Raw genomic sequence first — 18259 nt, forward strand, 5'->3', positions numbered from 1 at the left:
CTTTCGTTCTCTGAATATATTTTTTGTTTACAGCACAAAAGTAAACAGAGCGGGCACAGGCGTCAGTGGGAGGGAGCACCTGCCTTCCTTTGGGCTCCCAGTAAGCTAATACGTGGTTCTTTGTTTAGGTGCACCATCACCTCACAAAAAGTTATTCATAGTCATGTTAGCTTGTTATGTGCATGGTGTGAAGGGCGGCAGGGACCGTTGGTGGTAGATGAAGAGTAATTACTTGCTATTCTGGGCTGTCTTAAAAGCAAGCGACTTCCATCAGGCTTTGAGCTCACCGGGTTAGTAAATGAAATAGTTACTGACTGCTTTCTCCAGTAGTACCGAAACAAATGTTGGTGTTCTTTATGGCTGGCTGAAAACTGGAGTAATTTATTTTACAGTTGCAATTTTTGATCTTGTGGGCTTCATCAATGCCTAGTGCACACAGGTTGTTTGAGTGATTATTTACAAGAATGAGGGAGATGGAAGGAATGAACTAACTTAATAATTGCAGAAGAATGAAGCTAAAAAATAATCCCCTACCATAGACCAGTTTGTGTAATGAATTAAGTACAATTTCTGTTACTTACTTCCCATAGCCATATAATTTATGTGATACCAAATTACTTCGTGTCATTATGAATATATTTTACGATAATTGTTCTTTTATGATACATGGGGTCACTGATCAAGCATAACTGTATGGTATAACCTTTTTCCTGCATAAATGGTCTTGGATGTGACATGACAAAGAAAATGGAATTGCAACATGATTATTGTAACTGAAAATTTAGAAACTAAGCAGACAAGTCAAAAAGAGCTCACATCTCACTGATAGTATCCATTGTTACCATTATTTGTTTCAGACTTCCACACAAACAGGAAGGCAATGTGGAAGCCCATGGTAGAGGAAACGTGAAGATGTGGGGAGGAGATGGAAGGCAGTGAGGATGAGCCAAGTGAGGACAATGCTGCTGGTTCAGATAAACGCTTTTCTGGGCATTATGAAAACTGTGAATCAGAAGGAGAGTTTTTATCGGAAGAAAGTCTTGCATCATCACCAGAAAGGAGCGAAAAGTCTAGCTGGTCATGCAGAAGTAGAGAGGCTGCTGACTTTGATTTGGAGGAGCCATCATGTGACAACCACACAGTAACATCACAAGGGAGTCTACGGTCAGGCAGCAGAAGGTCCCTCAGAAGAGAGAACAGCATGGCATCTCACAGGGGACTGAGGAGGTATGAGGATGTGAGTCAGGATGATGATGAATTGGATGGCAGTTCAGAAGGGGACAGGAGACACAGAGGGCGAGCTATGTCAAGTGAAGAGGAAGTGACAGATGAGGATGCAGCAGAGGAGACAGTCATTGAGACCAGTTGTGATGAAGCCAGTTTTAATACCTCTATCTACTCGTACAAAGAAACTGGCAGCTCTTCAGAACTTTCAATTGATCCTGTAGTATGGAAAAAGTTCAAGTTTCTCACATCTATATTGAAGGTCAGTTTCTAATATTTGCTAAATCTATTTTTAGAAACTGTAGGATATGCTGTTATGTGAGAATACAGGGTAATTAGAAAATATATCATGATTGTGGTGAAGATAGAAATTGCTTAGTTCAAAGGTTAAACTTAGTGAGCTTGATTCTGTCCTTTAAGAAATACAATTAGGTAAAAATCAACACCCTTGGCCATGCATCAACAGGAAACACAACATAACCTGCGGGCAATGGACGATCTTATCCTGGAGCACCGCAGGATTCAGGGTCAACCATCCACCCTACCCCACCCCTCCCACACTCTCCACCAGGTTTGCCTCTGGTCTTTGTCTGGTCTGGGTCTGCCTTTTCCTTACAATTTAAGAGAGAAGTTAAGTGACTTGTGAGAGAATTGTATGGTTGAAAAGTTGTACGTGTGTGTGTGTGTGTGTGAATGTGTGTATAGGTTTGTAAATAACTCTAGCAAGGAAACATAAGAGTGTGTAATTTCTCTTAGAGTAGATTAGTTGTTTCTTGGTAATTTGTAGTTTTGCTTTTTGTTTTCTTTGCAGTTGGGTAGCAGCTTTGGTTCAGGCTGTTTACTTAGGTGATACTCATTTTTATATTTACTGTAAGTCCTCCCTGAAAATATCCTTCAGAAAGATACTAATACAACAAAGTGTATTATATAGATTGCATGCTGTTGTCATTGGAAATATTAACAGCTTTGTAGATTGGTCTTAGTCTGAGATCATTTTCTGTCCAATGAAAAAACATGTGAATTATTGATCATTAGATAAACAACATCACTGAGCCTGTCTGTGCTGGTGTAATATTTGCTTCTTGTTTAGCTGGGTGGCAAGTAGCACACACACACACACACACACACACACACACACACACACACACACACACACACACACACACACACACACACACACACACACACATGCCCGGTAGCTCAGTGGTTAGAGCGCTGGCTTCACAAGCCAGAGGACCGGGGTTCGATTCCCCGGCCGGGTGGAGATATTTGGGTGTGTCTCCTTTCATGTAGCCCTGTTCACCTAGCAGTGAGTAGGTACGGGATGTAAATCGAGGAGTTGTGACCTTGTTGTCCCGGTGTGTGGTATGTGCCTGGTCTCAGGCCTATCCGAAGATCGGAAATAATGAGCTCTGAGCTCGTTCCGTAGGGTAACGTCTGGCTGTCTCGTCAGAGACTGCAGCAGATCAAACAGTAAAACACACACACATTGCAGGAAATGGAGTAAAAAATGAGAGATGGAATTCAATGTGGACAAAAGCCATGTCATGGAAATAGGAAAGAGTGAAAGATGACCAGTGGGAATCTACAGTATAAGATGGGAGATGGAGTAAAACTAGAAAAAGTAAAAAAAAGGAAAAGGACTTGGGAGTGAAGTAAAACTAGAAAAAGTAAAAAAAGGAAAAGGACTTGGGAGTGATGATGGAAGAAAACAATCAACCGGTAAGCCATATTGATAGAATTTTCAGAGAGACATATAAATTGCTAAGGAATATTGGATTAGCATTTCACTATATGGACAAAGAAATGATGAAGAAATTGATAAGTACTATAATAAGACCCAGATTGGAATATGCAAGAGTTGTGTGGATACCCCATAAAAAGAAATACATAAGGAAGCTGGAGAGACTACAAAAAATGGCCACAAGAATGGTTCCAGAATTTGAAGGGATGACATATGAGGAGAGAGTAAAGGTTATGGATCCACCAACCCTGGAACAAAGAAGGGAGAGAGGAGATCTGATACAAGTTTATAAATTGATTAACGGAATGGGTCAAGTGGATAATGAGAAATTGATTCTGAGAGAAGAATATGACATTAGAAGCACAAGATTGCATAGTAAAGAACTGAGGAAGGGAAGATGTCTGAGAGATGTTAAAAAATATAGTTTCTTGCAAAGATGTGTTGAGACTTGGAGCAGTTTGAGTGAGGAAGTGGTGTCAGCAAAGAGTGTGCATAGCTTTAAAGAAAAATTTTATAAGTGTAGATATGGAGACAGGGCCACACGAGCGTAAAGCCCAGGCCCTGTAAAACTACAACTAGATAAATACACACACACACACACACACACACACACACACACACACACACACACACACACACACACACACACACACACACACACACACACAAAGATCAGAGCAGAAACTAATGAAGGAAAAAAGAGGCACTACATAGTGGTGTACGTACCACCTAAGACAAATGCATGGTCAGTACAGGAATATGAAGAAATGATAAGTGATACAGGAACATGTCTGGAAGAAATGTTGGGTGGCTGTGAACGAACTATAATGATGGGAGATTTTAATTGTAAAGAGGTGTGTTGGGAGGACTGGTCAATGGAAGGATCAGAGACAACATGGGGAAATACACTATTGACACTGGCAATGGAAAATGTGTTAACTCAGTGGGTCAAAGAAGATACTAGGTTTGGAGGAGAGGGAGCATCGTCAAGACTGGACTTGGTCTTTAGTACAGAGCCAATGGTCATTGAGGAGATGAGGGTGGAGTGCCCTTTAGCAAAGAGTGATCATGCAGTTTTGGAGTTCAAGGTGATAGATGAAGAGAAATCTAGAAGAAATGAAGAATATAAAGTGGGAAGATGGAATTATGCCAAGACAGATTTTGGAAACCTAAAGAAATTCTTTCAAGAGACAAATTGGATGAAATTCAAGAGTGCTAAGGAGCAAATGAAAAGTGGAAGGAATTTATAAAAATATACAAAGAAGGTGAGAAAAATTTGTACCAATAAGACAACATAGAGAAGTTGGAAAGCAGGACTGGTTTAACGATAGATGTGAAAAGGCTAGAACAAGAAAAGAGGATGCATGGAAGAGGTGGAGAAGGAAAAGACGGATTAAGCAGTGGAAAGTTACAAAAGAGCAAGAAATGAATATGTGTTGATTAGAAGAGAAGAAAGAAAGAAACAAGAAAAGGATATAATTGATAAATGTAAAGACCAACCAAGGCTTTTTACAGACATGTGAACAACAACATCAAAAATAGAGAAAGTATTGAAAGTTTAGAAGTAAATGGAGTATGCAGTGAAGATCCCAGGAAATGGCAGAGGCTATGAATGGATGCTTTCGGAAGGTATTCACAAAGGAGACTGCTTTTGACAAACCACTGGTAATGGAACAGAAAGGGATTATGAAGGAGTTTCAAGTAACTGTGGAGGAGATCAAGAATATGATGGGGAGTTTAGAAGTGAGAAAAGCTGTGGGACCTGATGGGGTATCAGGATGGATTTTAAGAGAATGCAGGAGCAACTGGCAGAAAAAGTTTGTGAAGTAATTGATGCCTCATTAAGGGAAGGTGTAGTGCCCCAAGACTGGAAAAGAGCTAACATTGTCCCAATCTATAAATCAGGTAACAAGAGAGACCCATTGAACTATAGACCAGTGTCACTTACAAGTGTGGTAGCTAAGATGTGTGAGAGGGTGGTGAAGAATAGATGGACAGACTTCTTGGAGAAAATGACATACTTTGTGAGTGTCAATTTGGTTTTAGAAAAGGGCGTTCATGCACGACAAACCTGATATGTTACTATTCGAGGGTGATAGATGTAATACAGGAAAGAGATGGTTGGGCTGATGGAATATATCTGGATTTAAAAAAGGCCTTTGATAAGGTACCACACCGGAGACTGATCTGGAAACTTGAAATGGTAGGAGGAGTGCATGGCAGTTTACTAAAATGGATGGAAGACTTTTGGTAGGAAGAGAAATGAGAACAATAATTAAGGACAGACCATCAGAATGGGGCTTGGTGGAGAGTGGAGTTCCACAGGGATCAGTGTTGGCACCAGTAATGTTCGCGGTCTACATAAATGACATGGTGGATGGGGTGTCCAGTTATGTGAGCCTATTTGCAGACGATGCAAAATTGTTAAGAAAAGTGAGATGTGACAAAGATTGCGAACTACTCCAGGAAGACTTGGACAGAATATGGAAATGGAGCTGTACATGGCAAATGGAGTTCAACACGACAAAATGCAAGAAAATAGAGTTTGGCAAGAGTGAAAGAAGAATCAGGAGTATGTACAAGATAGGAAATGAAGACATAAAACCAGTCATGAAGAAAAGACCTTGGGGTGACAATTACCAATGACCTATCGCCAGAGAGACATATAAACAAAATAATTGGAGAAGTATTGAACTTATTGAGGAACATAAGAGTGGCGTCAGATATTTAGATGAAGAAATGATGAAGAAAATAATTACTGCAATGATAAGACCGAGGCTTGAATATGCAACAATACAGTGGGCTCGAACTTAAAGAAACACATAAGGAAACTAGAGAAAGTACAGAGGGCTGCAACAAAATGGTGCCTGACTTAAGAGATTTGACTTATGAAGACAGACTGAAAAGAATGCAACTTCCGACCCTGGAAAACAGAAGAGAAAGGGGAGACCTGATAGCAATATACAGAGTGATGATTGGCATGGAAAAATGGATAGGGAAGATCTGTGTATGTGGAATGAAAGAATGTCGAGAGGGCATGGGAAAAACTAAAATGGCCACTTATAGGAGAGATGTGAAAAATATAGCTTCCCTCATAGAAGGGTGGAAGCATGGAATAGTTTAGACGTGGAAGTGGTCAACGCAAGGAATATTCATGATTTTAAGAAAAAGCTGGACATTAGTAGATATGGAGACGGGACAACACGAGCATAGCTCTTTTCCCGTATGTTACAATTAGGTAAATACAATTAGGTAAATACACACACACACACACACACACACCGCGTAGTGTAGTGGTTAGCACACTCGACTCACAATCGAGAGGGCTGGGTTCGAGTCCCGGCGCGGCGAGGCAAATGGGCAAGCCTCTTAATGTGTAGCCCCTGTTCACCTAGCAGTAGATAGGTACGGGATGCAACTCGAGGGGTTGTGGCCTCGCTTTCCCGGTGTGTATTGTGTGTAATGTGGTCTCAGTCCTACCCAAAGATCGGTCTATGGGAAGCAGCGAGGCAAATGGGTGCGCCTCTTAATGTGTAGCCCCCGTTCACCTAGCAGTAAATAGGTGCGGAATGTAACTCTAGAGGTTGTGGCCTCGCTTTCCTGGTGTGTGGAGTGTGCTGTGGTCTCAGTCCTACCCGAAGATCGGTCTGTGAGCCTTGAGCTCGCTCCGTAATGGGGAAGGCTGGCTAGGTGACCAGCAGGCAACCATGGTGAATTACACACACACACACACACACACACACACACACACACACACACACACACACACACACACACACACACACACACACACACACACACACACACACACACCTGCCTACTAACCAGTGTATTGTGTGCAGGGGCTTGGTGGAGGGGAGGCAAAGACAGACGAGGCCAAGCTAGAGGAGATTCTGAGTCTCCTTCACCACCTAACTCACACACTCTCCTCCTACGAGCAACATCCCCTTCTGGTGAGTGTGTTGCTGCCCCCTTCTCCCTTCAACACTATTTCATACTTACATGGAGTACCTATATAATCTCTCTCTCTCTCTCTCTCTCTCTCTCTCTCTCTCTCTCTCTCTCTCTCTCTCTCTCTCAACCTTTTCTGTTTTCATTACCTTTTCCAGATTTGTAATTATACAGTTATTGACTCGTGTCTCTGTTCATTGATTCACATTCTGTCATCCTTTGTTTGTGAAACTTGTGAAGCACCTTGTATATACATCCATTTAGTTTTCCTTATCCTCACCATTATTAACCTAAACATTTTATAAAGCAACATAAAATTAAACACATTCTTGTCTCATTGTATTGTCACATATGTTGTGAAAAGAATACCATTATGAAAGAAAATCTTCTACAAGTAAGACTTTTATTTGTATGATAAAATGGTTTGGTATAAGTTTTGATCTGATTTTGAAAGACATCACTGATTATGAAATAGATAGTTTTATATTTGCTAAGTGAAATGATTCAGGGGGACTAAGATAAATTGACAAGCCTTATTGTGTCATTAGCAGTCAAAGAGTTAATGATTATTATATGACTCTATTATATCAGGCCTCAACACCTCAAGTACAAGTGACTGGCTCACCACTACATCCTGATGGACCACCACCACCACCACAACCACAACCACTACCACACCAGCAGGCACTGAGCCCCTTCAGGCCAGAGAGTGGCATGATTGACGTCAACATTGCACTGCATCATTCCTCACCACGCCAGGCCACAGCATCTCCCTCCCAGACTCACCCACACCCCCACATTCTCAGCCCAAACAGAGATACTACATTAGCTGAGAGTCATGAAGGAAAGAGTATTACCTTCACATCTTCACCAGTCCACAGTGCTGGGGTGTATAGCAGGGAGGGTGGCACATACAGTAATGGTCTCACACACAGCCCTCACACTGGTCCTGACTCCACTCTTGATGCCAGGATAATTCAGCAACCTCACCAGGAGTCCCTCAGAAATGTGCCCTCCTATACATCTCATGGCCCATCAAGCAGCAGGAATATAGATCACATGTCAGGGTCATTGATATGCGGTGTTGATTCCAGAGTTCACAAGAAAGATAACATAAATCAGACCGATCCACTTCTCCTGGTTCCAAGGATGAGTGAGGAGCACCATTCACCTCACCACACTGCAATGGGTTGCCAAACCTATCAGTCAGAAAGCTTTCAGGGCCAAGAAACCCTTCACCACCCACTGATGAAGGAGACCAGATCACTGAGGAAGGAGATAGATGACATCATGGCAAGAAAGCAGGCTCTGGACTCCCGGATGCAGTCCCTCATAGCACACCGGGCCATGCAGAGAGAGCTGGAGGCTGTGCAGTTTGATGAACCTAAGAAGAGACTCACACCACTGACCAAGAGCAAGAGTTTGGAGGACGGTGAGTTGCGGCGATCCAAGTCAAAGCATGGCAAGTATAAAGCAAGGAGCAAGAGTTATGAAGAAGAGAGTCACTTGAAAAGAAAGAGCAACTCACAGGAGGCTTATCTCAGCATGATTAATGAAAACCAGGATGAATTTCCAAGTCTAACCATGGAGAGCATAGAAAATGATGACAAGATCACTGAGCTGCAGACGGATGAAGCTGACATACCCGGCCTGGGGGACAGCGGCCTCAGCAGTGAGATTAATTCTATCAATGCAACAATTCAGGAACTTGTAAAAGAGAACCAGCAACTGCACAAGTTCCTTCTGGGCATGACAAGTGAGTCTATTCTTAAAGTTGATCAGGAAAAACTGGCACTTGAGGCAAAACTTCAGTCCTTGGATAAAGAGAATGAGTCACTTAAGATTTGTCTTGATGAAGACAAAGATCTGGACCATGGGAGAGCAAAGGCCCTCAAGGGTGTCACGTTTTGCATTAATGAAGCCAATGAAGAACCAAAGGAGAGTGAAAGAGAGGCAATAGAAACTGGAGAGAGCAAAGCAAAGGAGAGAGAGAACCACGATCATGCCTTTGAAGTATTAACAGCATCACCAAAAATGGAAGATATTACACAAAAGAATAAAGAGACTGGTGGTGAACTTGAGAACATGATTAGTGAGGCAGCTGATAGAACATCACAGTCTTCATCTCATCAAGAGGACACAGTAAATTCCCTTAAATCTGAAATTGATCGCCTAACAAAGCAGAACCAACAGTTGGTCAATATAATTGAGAAAGAGAGGCATGTTGAGACTAGCCAGAAAGATTCACCAAGGACACAAAAGAGCCAGAGTACAATTGAAGAAGTAAGTGTTTCCTCCATTGGTGAGAGTCTGACTGAGCACAGCAGCACCATGAAGGAATTAGACAGGCTGCAACAAAAGGTAAACAAACTTACTGAAGAAAAGAAGATGCTTGAATTTAAGCTGAGCAACGAAGCTTCTGAGAGAGACTTCGAGAGTACCCGACTGGAAGCTCGAATACAAATCCTCAGTGATCTCAATCAGACCTTGACACATAAACTAAGTGACAAAAACGATGCAGCCAAAACGGGTAAGGCAGAGATGTGTTGCCAAACAGACACACTTGATGGAGAGATGGAAAGGGAAGGTGACACTAGCACTAAGTTGAACAAAACCAGTGCAACATCAGTAGTGGATCAGACCACCACAGTATCACAGCATGTATCTATCTCTCCCGATAAGCAAGTAACCACCAGTGCAAGCAAAGCATCCCTTCCAAACAGTAACATTTCACTCCCCTTCATCACAACCAAGAAAAATGAAGAATATCCTGATAAGAACAATGGAAGGCTTGTATTTCCTCTCACTGCTGAAGAATCTCTTGCTTCTCGTCCTCATCTCAAGGATCTCCCTCTACACATGTTGAGTTCAGATGAAAATATTAGCACAGATGATGACAAAATGAGTCTGATAAAGACTCCTAGAGAAGACATCCAGGCCAGTCAGCAGTCAGAGATTTCTCCCAGGAGTGTGGTAGAACCTGGTGATGCTCTTGGTGAAGTGTCAGAGAGGAAAGGAAATGGAACCGTGTCAGCAGAGAGTACGATTAGTAAGGAATCCTCAACCTGCAGTAAGCATTCACAGGTGCAGCAGCTGGAGGCTCTAGTGGCTCAGAACAAAGTGATTGCCAGTAGCCTGAGTGAACTGAAGCTGTTATCAAAGACTTCAGAAAGTAACCGAGAGTCAGCGTTCATCAAAATCATGGAGGAAAATGTTAGAGTGATGCAAAACATAGGGGAGAAGCTTGCCTCTGCTTCACTGCCTGCTGCCTCTGTAGAACCTGATGCCAGACTGACTCAGCTTTCCCAAGAGAACCAGGACCTCAAGTCATCCATACAACAACAGCAGAAGAGAATAGAAATATTGATTAACCAGAACAGTTCTCTTGAGAAGAAGTTACATGTTGCACAGCACAAGGGTGAAGAGGCACAGGAAGATGCAGGAAGCTCATCGGGTAGTGACGTGCCTCAGGTTACAGAAGATGAGACACCTAGAGCAACAGAAGGTAAAGTGAAGAAAGGTAACAGAGTCTTCAAAGAAATTCCAGGAGATGTAGCTATGGACAGTTCACCAAATGGAAAGCAAAAGGAAGCTCTGGAGAGTTCAAGAATGTCAGAAATCGAGAGAAGACAGCCCACAAGACCTTCAAGCATCGGTCAACTTTTGCCATCATTGCCTCAAGATCAGTCAGGATCAGCATCTGTCTCACCAGACCAAGCAGGAAGCAGCAGGAGCTACGTGGAGGACACTTCCCAGCACAGTGGTGGCAGTGTATCCAGTAGGAAGGGGTTGCCAGACATGAGGAATGACACTGCCAGGGAGAAAAGGAAGAGAAGCAGTGTGGTGTTGGATCCAGAGACACAGAGGCTTCTTGATGCTGCACTGAGGAAGGAAAAGGAAGCTAGGACTCGGGTGTTGCAAGAGGCAGGTGGGTGGCAAGTTAGTCTTGTACAAATGGGATTTCATTGTTGTTGGTGCCAATTATAACTTAGCATTAGAATTAGATTCCTTACTCTCTCATGTTTTGAACAATGTGTATATTTTTATTTACTATACATTTTCTAACACATAAACTTCCTAGTTTAGGCTGGATTTTTATATTAGTATGATCAACTTTTCCATTGTTTATCTGATACTTGTATTCTTAAAGAGCTTTATAAAGACACAAAAAACACATAGATTATTGGTTCAGTTTTTATGCTTTTTCCTCAGTGGTAATTTGTAACTCATATGATAATCAGTATAATCATAAAAACACCTTTAAAGCTCCATTGACATTCATTGTAGTCAAAATGGGCATCAAAACAGGAAAATGCAGTCCTAACACTAATTTGTATGACTTGGAAGAAAGTATGATGTTGATTTGACTATGTGCTCCCTTAGAATTAGAGAAAGAGGCACTACAGGAGCGCATTGTGTCTTTGGTGCGGGAGAATGACTGTCTTGCGGCAAGGCTTCAGGAGGTGGTGAGTGTCTCCAGGAACCTGAGTGGCCACATGCACTCTGTCAAGGACCAGCTGGAGAGAGTGGAGGCTGAGAAAGACAACCTGCACAGGAAAGTGAAGTATGTTTTGCCTTACTTGTTCCTATTTATAGTCTCGCACTTCTGTTTATTCCTTCCATTTTTTTTCTTCTCTCATGTGTTTTTTGTTCTTGATCCTTTCTTCCCTTTTTTTTTTTCTGTTCTCTCATTTGCTTTTGTAATTTTTCATCAGTTGTTTCTTCTTATTTGCATTTCCATTCTCACAAAATTACTTGGCCTGTACCCATGGAATAAAGGAGAAAGATGTACAGATTGGGCAAGTTGGAAATACTGAAATAGACAGATTGATAGATGGATTCCGTGGTGACTCATGGAGAGAAAGAGAAAGACTCATGGTGACTCAGTAAAGTGACTCACTGGGTGTGACACAGGTCCCTGGAGGATGGACAGGAGGACAGTTCGCTCAGCCCCTCAGACTCCATTGGCAGCTCTCGTCTCACTCACCGCCTCAAGGAGAGAGTTCGAAACCTTCAGGTACGTGTGTGATGAGGGTTAACTTTTTTACAGTGGGATGGTGCATGCTTGATGGCAGAGGCATCCGCTGATACATGAGATTAAATCCTAGCCATGGTCTGGTGCATCCACTTGGGTTTGAAGACATTTGTCCCTGTCTTTTGGATAATTCTTAATATCTGTAAGGGAACTGGCAATCCACTGGGCCTTTTTTTATATTGTTTGTTGCCCTTGGCCAGTTTCCCCTGCACATAAAAAAAAAGCCAAAATTAAAGTCTTCTGCCAGGTAACACTGTCCTAGTGCTATTTCTTAAATGAGACACAGGTGTTAGAAAAAAATATATGTTCATGATAGTAAAGTTGAGTAAATTTGTTGTATTGTGGACAGGATGAGGTGGAGCGAGGGTGGCAGGAGGCTCACCAGCGCACTGTGGAGCGGGACAAGGCTGTGGCAGAAAAGGAGAGTCTGGAGTACACTTCAAGCATTGCCATCAACACTGCCAGGAGGGAGGTGAGGCCAGCTTTGCTCTCTAATTACCTTACCAAATTTTGTGGCATCAGTTGTAAGTTTTCTTAGGTGTCTCTAGATATTTTCCATTTCAAAGTATTTTGTTTTGAATTTTGTTATATTTTCTAATGACATTATATAATTAGATGTTTTCTTTATTTTGATATGTTATGGTATTACTATATTTCCTTTTTCATACATTTTTAGTATGGTACATATGATAATTTCTATCATAACATGAGCTTTCAATACTAGTGGTATTTATATATTTCCCTAACCCATAAAATGCAGATACCACTACATAAAATAAATTCCCCGATAGGCGGAGAGTTTGAGGGAGCAGGTGGCTTCCCTCCAGGATGATAAGGAGAAACGCTGGCTGGAACAGACAAACTTGCAAAATGAATTGGAGAGAAAGTCAGTGATAGCCAAGGCTGCCCAGGAGAGCCAAGCCAGCCATCTGGAGAGGCTGGTAGAGGCTGAGAGGAAGATTGAGACCCTGCAGAATGATCTGAAGAAGATTGAGGAACAACTTTTGAAGGAGACAGAGTCAAGAAAAGTATGTAATTGTATACTTATGTTTTATCATATTTTCTAATTTGTTTACATATACTTATTGCTGATGCATTGTGTATACTGTTACTACCTAGTGTATTTATGAGTAAGTAGTTTTTTTTTTTATAAACATATATTTGGATGTGAGATTGTTTTGGCATCAGTTTAATTTATTGTGGTAGAAAGTGAATTTTTCCTTTTCTTGTTTGAATGTTAAAGATGTGCACTTGATCAAAGTATGATTTCTATCAGTCAGTTCACTTATCAGTGCTGATTTATATCTGCTAGAATGCAGTAGCAGAGCTGGAGGAGATGAAGGCCAAGGCAAGTGATCACAAGGAGGAGAAGGCAACCTCACAAGGAGAGCAGCACTGGGCCAACACTGTGGCTCACCTCAGGGTACTTATGTCCTTAATCTTACTCACTTGTGGCTCATAAATGACTGAGGTTAATGCTTGTCAGTGTATTGATCTACATACCGCACACACACACACACACACACACACATGCGTGTGCCCGGTAGCTCAGTGGTTAGAGCGCTGGCTTCACAAGCCAGAGGACCGGGGTTCGATTCCCTGGCCGGGTGGAGATATTTGGGTGTGTCTCCTTTAACGTGTAGCCCCTGTTCACCTAACAGTGAGTAGGTACGGGATGTAAATTGAGGAGTTGTGACCTTGTTGTCCCGGTGTGTGGTGTGTGCCTGGTCTCAGGCCTATCTGAAGATCGGAAATAATGAGCTCTGAGTCATTCCGTGAGATAAGTGGCTGTCTCGTCAGAGACTGCAGCAGATCAAAACAGTGAAACACACACACACACAAAAAAACAATATAAAAAGACACACACACACCAAGACAGATTTTGGAAACCTAAAGAAATTCTTTCAAGAGACAAATTGGATGAAATTCAAGAGTGCTAAGGAGCAAATGAAAAGTGGAAGGAATTTATAAAAATATACAAAGAAGGTGAGAAAAATTTGTACCAATAAGACAACATAGAGAAGTTGGAAAGCAGGACTGGTTTAACGATAGATGTGAAAAGGCTAGAACAAGAAAAGAGGATGCATGGAAGAGGTGGAGAAGGAAAAGACGGATTAAGCAGTGGGAAAGTTACAAAAGAGCAAGAAATGAATATGTGTTGATTAGAAGAGAAGAAAGAAAGAAACAAGAAAAGGATATAATTGATAAATGTAAAGACCAACCAAGGCTTTTTACAGACATGTGAACAACAACATCAAAAATAGAGAAAGTATTGAAAGTTTAGAAGTAAATGGAGTATACAGTGAAGATCCCAGGAAATGGCAGAGGCTATGAATGGATGCTTTCGGAAGGTATTCACAAAGGAGACTGCTTTTGACAAACCACTGGTAATGGAACAGAAAGGGATTATGAAGGAGTTTCAAGTAACTGTGGAGGAGATCAAGAACATGATGGGGAGTTTAGAAGTGAGAAAAGCTGTGGGACCTGATGGGGTATCAGGATGGATTTTAAGAGAATGCAGGAGCAATTGGCAGAAAAAGTTTGTGAAGTAATTGATGCCTCATTAAGGGAAGGTGTAGTGCCCCAAGACTGGAAAAGAGCTAACATTGTCCCAATCTATAAATCAGGTAACAAGAGAGACCCATTGAACTATAGACCAGTGTCACTTACAAGTGTGGTAGCTAAGATGTGTGAGAGGGTGGTGAAGAATAGATGGACAGACTTCTTGGAGAAAAATGACATACTTTGTGAGTGTCAATTTGGTTTTAGAAAGGGCGTTCATGCACGACAAACCTGATATGTTACTATTCGAGGGTGATAGATGTAATACAGGAAAGAGATGGTTGGGCTGATGGAATATATCTGGATTTAAAAAAGGCCTTTGATAAGGTACCACACCAGAGACTGATCTGGAAACTTGAAATGGTAGGAGGAGTGCATGGCAGTTTACTAAAATGGATGGAAGACTTTTGGTAGGAAGAGAAATGAGAACAATAATTAAGGACAGACCATCAGAATGGGGATTGGTGGAGAGTGGAGTTCCACAGGGATCAGTGTTGGCACCAGTAATGTTCGCAGTCTACATAAATGACATGGTGGATGGGGTGTCCAGTTATGTGAGCCTATTTGCAGGCGATGCAAAATTGTTAAGAAAAGTGAGATGTGACAAAGATTGCGAACTACTCCAGGAAGACTTGGACAGAATATGGAAATGGAGCTGTACATGGCAAATGGAGTTCAACACGACAAAATGCAAGAAAATAGAGTTTGGCAAGAGTGAAAGAAGAATCAGGAGTATGTACAAGATAGGAAATGAAGACATAAAACCAGTCATGAAGAAAAAGACCTTGGGGTGACAATTACCAATGACCTATCGCCAGAGAGACATATAAACAAAATAATTGGAGAAGTATTGAACTTATTGAGGAACATAAGAGTGGCGTTCGTATATCTAGATGAAGAAATGATGAAGAAAATAATTACTGCAATGATAAGACCGAGGCTTGAATATGCAACAATACAGTGGGCTCGAACTTAAAGAAACACATAAGGAAACTAGAGAAAGTACAGAGGGCTGCAACAAAATGGTGCCTGACTTAAGAGATTTGACTTATGAAGACAGACTGAAAAGAATGCAACTTCCAACCCTGGAAAACAGAAGAGAAAGGGGAGACCTGATAGCAATATACAGAGTGATGATTGGCATGGAAAAATGGATAGGGAAGATCTGTGTATGTGGAATGGAAGAATGTCGAGAGGGCATGGGAAAAAACTAAAATGGCCACTTATAGGAGAGATGTGAAAAATATAGCTTCCCTCATAGAAGGGTGGAAGCATGGAATAGTTTAGACGTGGAAGTGGTCAACGCAAGGAATATTCATGATTTTAAGAAAAAGCTGGACATTAATAGATATGGAGACGGGACAACACGAGCATAGCTCTTTTCCCGTATGTTACAATTAGGTAAATACAATTAGGTAAATACACACACACACACACACACACACACACACACACACACACACACACACACACACACACACACACACACAAATGGAGCAAGTTTAATTAAAAATGATAAGAACAAGAGATTAAAAATGATGTATATGAACATAGATGGGGTTTTATCAAGTAAATTAAAATTAAGAGATTACATAAAGAAAGAAGAACCGGATATTGTGTGCCTAGTTAAAACAAAATTAAATGAGGCAATAAAAATAGACATGGATTATAGGTATAATATATGGAGGAGAGACAGAGTGGGTAAAGGAGGAGGAGGAGTCATGATGATAAGGAAAGAGATGGTGGTAAACCAAGTGGAGTGTGGGGAAGGAAAAGCAGAAGTACCGTATATTAAGATACATATTAATAAAAAAGAGTTACCAATCATTGGAATATATGTGCCACCAAAAACAAATTATGGACCAATCAAGAATATAAAGACATGATAGATGACACAATAAGGAGTCTAACGAGAATCATTAAAGAAAGGAGAAAAGTGATATTAGTAGGAGATTTCAACTGTAAGGAGGTGGACTGGGAAAATTATGAAAGTGGTATGGGGGAAGAAGCCTGGGGAGATAGATTCCTGAATCTAATGATAGATAATATGATGGACCAAAGAGTAAAGGAAAACACAAGATTCAGAAGAAACGACGAGCCAGCGAGATTGGACCTGCTTTTTACAAGGGGTATACAAATGAATGATGATATAAGATATAAGTGCCCATTGGGAAAGAATGACCATGTAATATTAGAAATGGATATAGAAGAGGGAAAGGAAGATAGAGATGATTCATACAAAGGAGACCGATTAAATTACAGAAAGGCTGATATTGAGAATCTCAAGAACTATTTTAAAAACGTAGACTGGAAGGAGATGGAAAACTCAGAGACAATGCAAGAGAAATATAACTTATTTTTGGAAATATACAAAACAGGAGTCAGGGAATATGTCCCAAAATATAGACCTAAAGAAGAAGGAAAGAAAGATTGGTTTAATGCAAGGTGTGCTAGGTCAAAGGAGAAACGAGATGGAGCATGGAAAAGGTGGAGGAGAAATAGAAATCCAGCAAATAAGGAAAATTTCAAGGCAGCGAGAAATGAATATGTTAAGGTGAGGAAGGAAGAGGAAAAGAACTTCAAAAAAGACATTGTCGAAAAATGTAAGGAGCAACCAAAATTGTTCTGTAGATTCATAAATGGAAAAATTAGGCAAAAAGAAACAATAGAAAGGTTAAAAGGAGAGAACGGGATGGTGGAAGACCCAAAAGTATGGCAGAACTATTAAATAAAAATTCCAGGAGGTCTTTACTAAGGAATCCAAATTTGAAAGGCCACAGGGTAATAGAGACAATCTATATGAAAGAGATTAAAGTAACCAAGCTTGAAATAAAAGAGTTAATGAAGGAACTGGATGAAGAGAAGGCAATGGGACCAGATGAAGTCTCAGGCAGAATACTGAAAGAATGTAGGGAATAACTAGCAAGTCCTATATACAACATCATAAAATGCTCAATAGAAAATGGAACAGTACCAGTAGAATGGAAAAGAGCTGAGGTGGTTCCCATATATAAGAGCGGAAGGAAGGAAGAACCTTTAAATTACAGACCGGTATCACTAACTAGTGTAATATGCAAGATGTGTGAAAGAATAATAAAGAAACAATGGATCGAATTCCTTGAAGACAACAAATAAATATCAAATAGCCAATTTGGTTTTAGAAAAAGATGGTCTTGTGTAACTAATTTATTGAGTTTTTATTCTAGAATAGTTGATAGAGTACAAGAGAGAGAGGGATAGGTTGACTTTATTTACTTGGATTTAAAAAAGGCATTTGACAAAGTGTCACATGCAAGATTGCTATGGAAGTTAGAGGAGAAGGATGGCTTAAAAGGAAGCACATTGAGATGGATAGAAAATTACTTGAGGGGGAGAGAAATAAGGACGGTAGTTAAAGATATGAAGTCCAAATGGAGAGCAGTAAAAAGTGGAGTGCCACAGGGGTCAGTATTGGCACCAATACTTTTCCTCATTTATATTAACGATATGCCAGGAGTGAACAGCTACATAAATCTGTTTGCAGATGATACGAAACTGTGCAGAGTTATAAAGCAAAAGGAGGATTGTGAAATACTGCAAGAAGACCTAAATAATATCTGGGAATGGAGTAAGAAGTGGGAAATGGAATTCATTGTGAACAAAAGCCATGTCATGGAAATGGGAAAGAGTGAAAGACGACCTGTGGGAATCTCTAAGATGGGAGATGGAGTAGAACTGGAGAAAGTTAAAAAGGAAAAGGACTT

The 18259-nt window shown here is 40.9% G+C and overlaps 1 protein-coding gene across 4 annotated transcripts in view; it reads left to right on the forward strand.

Annotated features, from left to right (window-relative positions):
* The first annotated feature begins 39 nt into the window (after nucleotides 1-39).
* LOC123510722 (GRIP and coiled-coil domain-containing protein 2-like) overlaps nucleotides 40-18259 on the forward strand; it is a 36525-nt gene continuing 18305 nt past the window's right edge. For 2 of the 4 annotated variants that reach the window (XM_045266057.1, XM_045266055.1), the window contains exons 1-10: nucleotides 133-290; nucleotides 858-1486; nucleotides 1691-1795; nucleotides 6811-6921; nucleotides 7511-10847; nucleotides 11303-11483; nucleotides 11834-11936; nucleotides 12304-12426; nucleotides 12746-12982; nucleotides 13267-13377. In XM_045266057.1, the coding sequence (XP_045121992.1) occupies nucleotides 926-1486; nucleotides 1691-1795; nucleotides 6811-6921; nucleotides 7511-10847; nucleotides 11303-11483; nucleotides 11834-11936; nucleotides 12304-12426; nucleotides 12746-12982; nucleotides 13267-13377 (4869 nt within the window). In that variant the 5' untranslated portion in view covers nucleotides 133-290; nucleotides 858-925. Of the gene's footprint in view, nucleotides 101-132; nucleotides 291-857; nucleotides 1487-1690; nucleotides 1796-6810; nucleotides 6922-7510; nucleotides 10848-11302; nucleotides 11484-11833; nucleotides 11937-12303; nucleotides 12427-12745; nucleotides 12983-13266; nucleotides 13378-18259 lie in introns of those variants that run through there. The other 2 variants (XM_045266056.1, XM_045266058.1) reach the window with 2 other exon arrangements.

This window comes from Portunus trituberculatus, chromosome 30, assembly GCF_017591435.1.
Source record: "Portunus trituberculatus isolate SZX2019 chromosome 30, ASM1759143v1, whole genome shotgun sequence".
Classification (NCBI taxonomy): Eukaryota; Metazoa; Arthropoda; class Malacostraca; order Decapoda; family Portunidae; genus Portunus; species Portunus trituberculatus.